General features: G+C 38.1%; 1 protein-coding gene across 1 annotated transcript in view; it reads right to left on the bottom strand.

Annotated features, from left to right (window-relative positions):
• Positions 1-1,232: 1,232 nt before the first annotated feature.
• The window catches only part of LOC126834662 (uncharacterized), a 45,517-nt gene continuing 37,447 nt past the window's right edge, over positions 1,233-9,302 (bottom strand). The window contains exons 3-5 of the mRNA XM_050566758.1: positions 6,518-6,728; positions 5,566-5,763; positions 1,233-3,314 (exon numbers count right to left, since the gene is read on the bottom strand). Of these exons, the coding sequence (XP_050422715.1) occupies positions 2,377-3,314; positions 5,566-5,763; positions 6,518-6,728 (1,347 nt within the window). The 3' untranslated portion in view covers positions 1,233-2,376. The remainder of the gene's footprint in view (positions 3,315-5,565; positions 5,764-6,517; positions 6,729-9,302) is intronic.

Below are 9,302 nucleotides of genomic sequence, written 5' to 3'. Positions count from 1 at the left end.
AACGTACAGCCGTATTTCAAACTATGATCCGTAAATAGGTGGTTTTTGTCAACATTTTGCATCAATAATAAAAACCGTTACATTTACATCTGAAAAGCCACCTAACCGGTTAATAGTACTTTGTTACTTTTTATGATCATTTTGGTTTTTATTTTTATTTTACTTTACATACCTTAATTAGTATAAGCGATTGTTTTTCTTTGAACAACAATATACGGGCTATCCGGCTATTTAACAAAAATACACATATAATACTTATAAAACTCCCATTGAAATATTAGAATTGAATAAACTTAACATTGAACAAATAATAAATTACATTTGAAAGTTTCTGTGAATGATTTCATGCTATGCACGACTTATGCGATTGGTACGAACCAGAGAGTGACTTTGAATGCGGTTTCCGAGGTGATAATTACCGTAGGGTGGGTGTTTTTGATTGTTTTATTATACCTACAAAGACACAGTGTGTGTGTAACTATACTAACATCGTTGTTTTAATAGCCTCGCCCGCCCATTGTACATTATGGAAAATCAAATTCCGCCCAACAACAAAATACCATCATCACGTCTTGTACAACACCTTAAATACATAAATGCGGATTGCAGGAATTTATGTAATCTATAAGAACCTACTCATAAATAATAAATTGTAAAACAAAAAACCAAAGGATTCGCCTCCGACTACATTAACGGCAATTACTCAAACTTAAATTACTCCATAAGTTATCGAAAAATAATTGTATTTTGCTGTGCGTTTAACATGAGCAGTCGGTGTGGTCCGTAGATCGTGATGAAAGTAAACATAATTTGTAATACATATTAATAACATAATATTTGTGATCATTACCAACAATTTCAGTCCATATATAACCCGTAAGCCAACCCGAGTCTGTTATTAACCAGAGAAACACATGAGTAGTTTAGTTTGTAGAAATTGTTCAAGTATAGTTTTTAAAGCGAACTAGATTGGATTTTATAATTATTTCTGCGAAACTAACAATTATTATTATTTAATACTCATCTGGATTACAAATCGTAGACTTAAAAAACAAGTCGTGATTGAGTGTCTATCTGGTTCATCTGATAGTATTGATCAAATATAATTACCTTTTAAAATATGATATTTTTTATTAAACACGAGTAATGATGATTCTTATTATTAATGTCAAAAAAACATACTAATAAGTAATAACTGGTTAATACGTTTTATAATGTGGACAACGATACACAATAATAATAATATAGTTATTTTGTTTGTATTATAATATAATTTAAACATAATAATTTATAAATAATTATACGCGTTACAGTAACTTAAAAACAATACACACAATTAGTGTAATAATAAAACAAACAAAAACAAACGTTATTTACAAAATAATAATAATAAAATAATATTAATAATAATTATAAACGTACAATATGTTCGTGTACTCTATGCTAAAGATAAATTGGCACCGCGTGTTGTTAATTAAAAATATGTTCTGAACTCAAAATTATGTTATTATAAATATACAAAAACTAAAGCGATAATATCTAATTGAAAAAAAAAAAAATAATAATAATAATCAAATTTTGCAAACGCCCGGGAAAACGGTTACGATTGGCTACAACGAGTCCAAGACTGACAATAGAAAATAAAGCAATAGCAATGCGGTTCAATAAATATTGATACTATATCTACTATACTATTCAGTATTACAATATAATAATAATAATAATAATAATAATCATATCTTCTCGGAAGAAACCAAAGAATAATATTAACGGCGTTACGTTTTACAACGCAAACAGTTTTTGTTTCTTATAATAGCAATTTACATAATATTATAACTGTTGTGGTGTGACAAAAATGAATACCGCTTATAGAACACATACAGTTGTGTAGTTGTTTTAGCCCAGAACTAATCGGACGACGGAAATGAATATGACCGAACAAACGCACACCTACCCAGACAAACACTTCAGCGTCAAGAAAAAAACCCCTATAAGAAAAAAACAAAACAGCAGTTTCTGATTCTGTCGAAAAACGAAAAAAGTGTTTTCCCGAAAACCGTGTAAAAACTATACGTACACAATATTATTACCGTCGATCGAGTGTACTTTATAATACTCACACATGATCAATGGTAATAATAATAAACAGAACCATGTCCCAGAGTAAAGGCAATCTGTATAATGATCTGTTAACTGTGACGTCTTATATGCTGGTTTTCAAGAAGTGGTTGGGTGGAGAGGTGAATTTGTGTTTTTTCAAACGCTCGATTTACAAATGGGGAAAAATATGTAAATTATTTTTTTTAATAGAACTCGGCTCTCCCCTTAAGCCGTGTCTGTCCTAAGATTCCGTTCTCCTTTCCCTACCCCATTCGGTCAAAGAAAGTCTGTGACGAAGACGCGTTTCAAGTCTGGCACGCTACCACCGTGGTGGCCGCGCATCCTCCTGGCGCCCCTGTGTCGTTGATGTTGCTGTTGATTATGGCGATGTCGGTAAGCGGCGGCGACCGCAGACTGATGTGCGACATTGTCGGCGGCCGCAGCGGCCGTCACCAGCGAGTCGACGGACAGCATAGCGGTCAGCCGCGGTCTGGGCCGGCGAGGCGTCGGAGGGGTGGGCGGCAAAGGCGTCGGTTTCTGGGGCCTGTGATGCGACGGCGGCGGCGGCGGCTGCGGCTGCTGCTGTTGCTGCTGGTGATGATGATGTCTGCCGCGTCTGGTGGGCGCCCGTTGGTAAGCCGCGCGATTGCCGGCTTTTGACGACGACCGGTCGCCGGCCGCTGCTGCGAAATATTCGAAATCGTCGTTGGCCGCTGTCGTGGCCGAGCACACGCTGCGCGCCGACATAGTAGCGTACTCGCATTCGTCCTCGTCGTCGACGTCGTCCCGATTGCCGTCTTCACCATCGTCCGAAGAGTCCAGGCCCGCGGGTACGGCTCCGGCGTCCTCGACGTCCTGTTCGACCGCCCGGATCGAGGCGTCTTCGTCCTCGTCCTCGTCGGCGTACAACTTTTCCCGGAGCTGCTGCAGATTTTGGGGCAACCGCTGCTGAACCTCGTCCAGGCTGTCCGCCGGTGTGGCTCCGTCTTCTTTGCACTCCATCGAATCGATGGCCGCCGCCGAGGCCACTACCATGTTAGCGAACCTCAGGTGGTTGTGGTGACGGTGGTGGAAGTGTTCGTCTTCGCCGGCCGGACAACACAAAGGAGGTGGCTGTGTCGAATTTTGTGTGTGAATGAAATGTGGAGGCGAACAAGGCATTTGGCCGTTTGACGGCGAAGACGATACCAATAGACCGCTCATAGCTCTAGCTCCTGTTGGGAAACACCAAAAAAAAAAATCATTATTACACAAGTATACTTTAAACAAATCGATAGCCTAACGTTCATGTTTGCAAGTATGTTTTTTTATCCATTCTAACATAAAAAAAAAACCATTAACGCTGCGTTAAAAAAAACCGTGCGTTCCCGTAACTGTGCTGTGCGTATAATACAAAACTACATTACTAGTAGTTTCCGTTCGGTAGTCAATATTATGTACTCAATAGCCAAATTACGGTATTCAGGTTTGTTCATTGCGTTTTTTTTCTATTATATTATTATTATTATTGTTTTTTTTTTATGTAACCGACACAAACTCATAAGGACATCTTTTGTTCTCGTACTTCTTGTGGATATTTAATAGCGAAAATTATGTACTTGCATACAAGTAAATAGTTTGTTTTACATTCTCATAGAATATAAAAAAAAAAAAATACCGTTCAATAAATGAAGTCGTTAAAAACCTAAAAGCCTAAAAATTAAATGAACAAAAATAGAGATGTTATTTACACCTCAAACAGTGACCTTGGAAAATGTTTTACATCGTATATTAAACCGATGGCGAAATCTCTAATACAGAGCTAGATTTCCTTCAGAAGTTAAAACTGAAAATGAAGAATCTCAACATTCCACTGCTAAGAAATCCAATATATACAATTATGAAAGATCGACTGTACTAAAGTATGGTATGAAGGAACACTATTTTGATGAAACCAAAATAAACCTTGCTAAATTTGTCCCAAGGCTCGACTTTGTTCTTTGCGCTTTCCTTGGCAATGAATTTTGATAATAATTACCATAAATATACAGAGTGAGAGATTTATGTATCTTGAATAATGGTGGTAGAAGAAAAAAGCGCTAAAATAAAGAGGGCTATAAGAAATTGATTCAAATAAAACAGAGCGCATGGCCAAGTTCAGTAGGGCAACTGTAAAACCACTGTATTGTATGGATCCACGGAAAAAACTATATAGTTGGGATAACCATAATTATGGTTAATATAAGACACAATACATTTTCTAGTTGGAATAACTAAATAAATAGTTGGACCAACTCGGTCAGAATTCGGGCTGTAAACATACAACAAAACTAATAGAAAATCATTTACGGAAAACGGCTGGAGTGTGTGGGCATTATATAGAAGACCATTGTGGTTGTAGGACTAAAGAGCACCAGGGTGGTCGAACTCGAAATAGCCAAGGAAGTAGATGTCGATGGTGTTGTGCACAGCTGTGTCAAGTAAAAATAATCTTCAATACATCTTGTATACAAAATAGGCTGGTGGCCAAAGATACAACTTTGTGCTGGTAAGGCAATGTCAAGTCGAACGCCGTCTCAGTAAAATTTTTTTTTTTTTAATATTCACTAATGACATTTGTGCACTAATGTGCTATCGATATTACTGACTACAATTAATCCTGATTCTTAGCGGTGGACTTCAAGCGTTTGCTATGTGCTACCGGTCGACACGTTTCGCGTGGATATCGTGTTTATGTGATCTATACCTATTTCCAGCACACAACACAGCCCGCACAAGACTGATAGGTATAACAATAATAATAATATGATAGAATGTATGTTTATACAAAGGCACAAACACCATCACGGTGACTGGGAATTTTTGCCGTGTCGTCGTCGTCAGTCCGCGGTTGACCCAAAACGTGCGATTGATGCCACCACGCCGTGATGACTATATCGTGACGAGGCCGTGTGCCTTACATTCTTTTACATAATAATATTGTATTATAGTTTATCGCCGGTGCGACACATTCGATGTACTGTTACTCAAACTCAATTCCTATACCAGTGTGTTTGTATTCGCACGTAGTCTGTGTGTGTGTTGACCATACGGCACATACCAGACATGCAAAAGAGAAGAAAGAAAGAAAAAAAAGACACAAGGTACTCTCAGTTGCTCTTTCGGTAGCACGAAAAAAAAAACAGGTTTGGTTCAATTAGGAAATCTGCGACACGCGGCTAAAGGTTAGGTTAGGTTACATATTATGAAAATAGGCAATTGCACGCGGTACGTTGAATCCGCATAATATATTGTCCGTCTCTGTGAGAGGATTCATTTGGTTATTTATTTTTAATAATGTGCGCGCGTGTAACGACGTTTTTATAGAATTTTCGAATGACATCATAACGGTGAATTCGGCCGGAGAGGAAAGTCTATAAATAATGTACATACAAGAGATTATAAAACGCGAAATGTGACTTTAAAAATGTATACGGATGTGCGCACCTCGCCTGTAGTTGTGTAAAACCGGAACTCGTCCGTCCAGGCTGGCGAACAGCGATCCGTTGGTGATGGGAAACCGGTGTGCCGCGGCCGTCGACTCGCCGTTGCCGGCCGTGCCGCCGCCGCCGCTGCAGTTGGACGACGGAGGCCTCCGGGCTTCTTGTAGGGAACCGTTGTAAGGCCGGAACTTGCCGTGTAAACCTGTAAAATAATAATAATATGGTAAAAAAAAAATATATGATCACGTTATTGTATGATTATTATATGCCATTAAACGCATTCCCCGGTATGTATGCGAGTTACGCCGGGGGACATGGATTTCACATTACACGCGCTCGATGAAAATTAACTCAACCTAGCTGATTGACCGGTACCAGTTAGGTACTCTATAATCGCATCGTTCGAAAGTTTTACAAGCTACGTTCGATTAGAAAACAATAATTATGAGCTATGTCTCTGTATTGTCACTACGTGCGGCGAAAAAATACCCTGGGGAAAGGCACAGTTCTGCGCGTGGCCACCCCAAGGTCTGGGTAACATAAAAACACTGCACTGTCCTAGGAGTTAACAAACCTCGCCTCTCGCCGAGTCGGAATTTGAAACTGTATTCAAATAAAATGATTTTTAATGATATTCGGCTTAGCGCTGTAACAGTAACTAGGGTAAATTCAGCACAAGACAGTAGAACAGAAGTCCAGTCCACCCCTATAAGTGGCGTGATCGTTAGAGTTAAGAATACTCTATCTACTCGTTGTTCAAACTAAATGTTTTACCAAAATATTATCCGCTGCATTTTGCTTATGAGCCAAACACACTTGATTTACGACCGTAGATTAATGTCGGTATTCGGCGAATTAGTTTGAAAACTGCAGTTAAGCGTAATTTTATAATATATATAAAATTTATGTACATATATAATATTATTATAATATAGCGGTTCCGAGAAAATGTTTACCTTGGGGCGGTTTAGCCATGTCCGACGCGCTCCTCCTGCGGTACAGGTTCGACAGTCTGGGCACAAATTGATCGTCGAACAACAGCAAAACGACCGGCCAAAGACAAGCCTCGGCTAAAGCGGCCAACATGGGGAAGTTTTTGACCACCGGTTCGTATTCGACGGAGAGCGTGAATTTGGACGGTAAGAAATGTTCGAGAGCCATCAGCATCTGTTTGGAGGAAAAAAAACAAAAAAAAACATTAATTAATTTATCGTACATTATAACGGCTGTAAGTAAGTAGGTACACACATAGTACATAGGTTATATACAGGTACCTATATAAATTAATAATGACACGGCGATGTCGTCGAGAACATGCGGAACATGATATGGTACCTATTGTGTGCGGTGATTTCATCGCTGGAAAGAGTTCAGAAAACGGTATTCTCGTGATAATAATAATATTATAGGTATATACATACAAATAAGACGGGCAATAACAGTATGCGGTTTAGGCGGGTAAGTATAAAGGAGGAAAAACAAACAACGAAAGTTATCTGCGCATAGTATATAATATACCAAGTGTCACACGGTTGTGTGTACCGCATTGATGTTAATTAACTCTACACTCTATTCATCTTATATTATTAAATAGTGAAAACTAAAAGGTTTTTTTTTTTTTAATTGTATAACAGATCACGGCTGTTGGTAAAAAAACTTTAAAAACCAACACTAAAGCTACAGCCGTCATACATAATATTATTATCGCTTAGCTGTAAGTTCCCAGATAAACCCCATACAGTCAACAGAGTGTGTTAACCTTTTAATACATACGGTTCATTACAATTTTAACGTGTCATCTATAGCCTCAACAATCGAATTATAACCATGACCTTAGACATATGATGTCTATTAGGTAGGTACGTGTGTATCGATGACTTGACCTATACGCCATACTTACAATAAAAATAATTAATTGTACGATCCGAAAATCGATAAATGATTTTTAACATTTTAATGTGTGCTGTAGTATTCTGACAGTGATTTGATACACTCACTTACTACTGCGTCGATGATTGACAGAGTCGTTCAAAATATTGCCTCCAGACACATAAAGACTTGACCCATGACTAAGCGTAAAACTGCCAACCCGATGTATCGAGTGCATGTATCGCATGATTTAATTACATAGGTACTGTAGTATTTGCTAATAAATTAATCATCCGCATTATTTATGTACAATCGGTACCGTTTTATCGTTCATGTTATTACATAAATTTCAAAGTTCACCAACGTGCGTAGATTTTGATTACTACAATACACATAATGGCGAATTTTGAAGTCGCCCGTATGGCATAGCGCGGCGTAAGCTATTGTATTTACTTATACTTTTACTTCGAACGATTTATCGTTATTTGTAGGTATTATATCGTTTATAGCACTGTCGGATCTTAAAAGCCCGCTCGCGAATTTTCAAGGTCGCCGCCGCTTGGAGATGTCTCCGATTAAACGTTAACAAGTATACGTCATGTAAGTACAATAGGTTTCATGTTTATTTTATTCGGCCAAAACACGCACATAACGGGCACTGAACATAGGCACGTTTATCCATTTATATCTAGCGTAAAAATACAAGTAGAGACCTATGTCAGGAAGAGCGTTTACACCGTTTGTACCTCAAGGTTCTAAGAGTCTCTATAATCGTTTAAAAAAAAAAGCAAAATACAGTTAGTTTTCTACTACAACTTTCACTTCCTATGTTGGTTTAAATTAAATTGTAAGTTTTTAAATTGTTAGTTATAATATAGAGCGAAATTGGGACAAAATCTAATTTAAATGGAGCTCTTATCTCTCGCAAAGTCTTAACCCAATTCCATCCGGCTTTATGGCGCATTGATACTGTGCTGACAGATTACAGATACCGGGCCTAAAACTTATAATATCTAAAGTCAACCAATTTGATTTATGGTGATTTAAAGTTATAAGAGATTGTACCTTCACTGTTCAACGCGAGGGATAGGATCAGTACGGCAATGCTTAATCGCTCAACAAAAACACTATACACTAAAATTCGAACTCTTTTTTCTACATATTATGTATTAAACAAATATAACGGTCAACTCGTTATACAGTAGAGTTGAAGAGTGTATGGCCATTCATTTTTTCGCGTCGAATTGCGCACGCCAAAAAGTATACATTCAATTATAAAACATATTATTGTGTACCTGTATAGATAAAGTTAGTAAGTATTAGCATATTATTATTTAAACGATCGTTTAACGTGTACGTGTGTAATGCAACAGTGAAACACCGGCGGCGACGGTTGGATCTTATAAATAGTAAACATACGTATGAAAAGATAAGTATAAGCACATTTCGATTGTTTTTTTCTAGAGAACTTCGACCGTTTCCCATGCTGATTTTTCACTGAAACGGTCCGCGGCCAATTACACACACAAATATATACAGTTCCGGCCGGTCGTTACAGTGTGTCGGGCACAGAGCATACTATACACGACGTCCAATGCGGATAAAGGTAAATTCGACGCACGTCTCGTCCTGCGGTACACGCCACAGTGTGTTGTGTTAACGGGATCGGACATCAGTGCACAAGAGACGGATACATACAGACAGAAATAAAATTTAAAAAAATAAAAAAAAGCTGTCCGACCGATAATTGCCCGTGAAATTTCGTTTCCTCATAACGATATAGCAATGGCTACATAAATACCCGTGGTAAGTAAAGTGCATACATATAGTCTGCCTCTTTGTAAATACATATTAACACCAGCACGTGTGACG

Source organism: Adelges cooleyi, unplaced genomic scaffold (genome assembly GCF_023614345.1).
Source record: "Adelges cooleyi isolate 19-005CV unplaced genomic scaffold, UGA_ACOO_1.1 ACOO_flye_CR_arks_rails_tigmint_CR_PRNA_21, whole genome shotgun sequence".
Classification (NCBI taxonomy): Eukaryota; Metazoa; Arthropoda; class Insecta; order Hemiptera; family Adelgidae; genus Adelges; species Adelges cooleyi.
The sequence above is the reverse complement of the archived record's forward strand: the minus strand, read 5'-3'. Positions and strand labels throughout refer to the sequence as shown.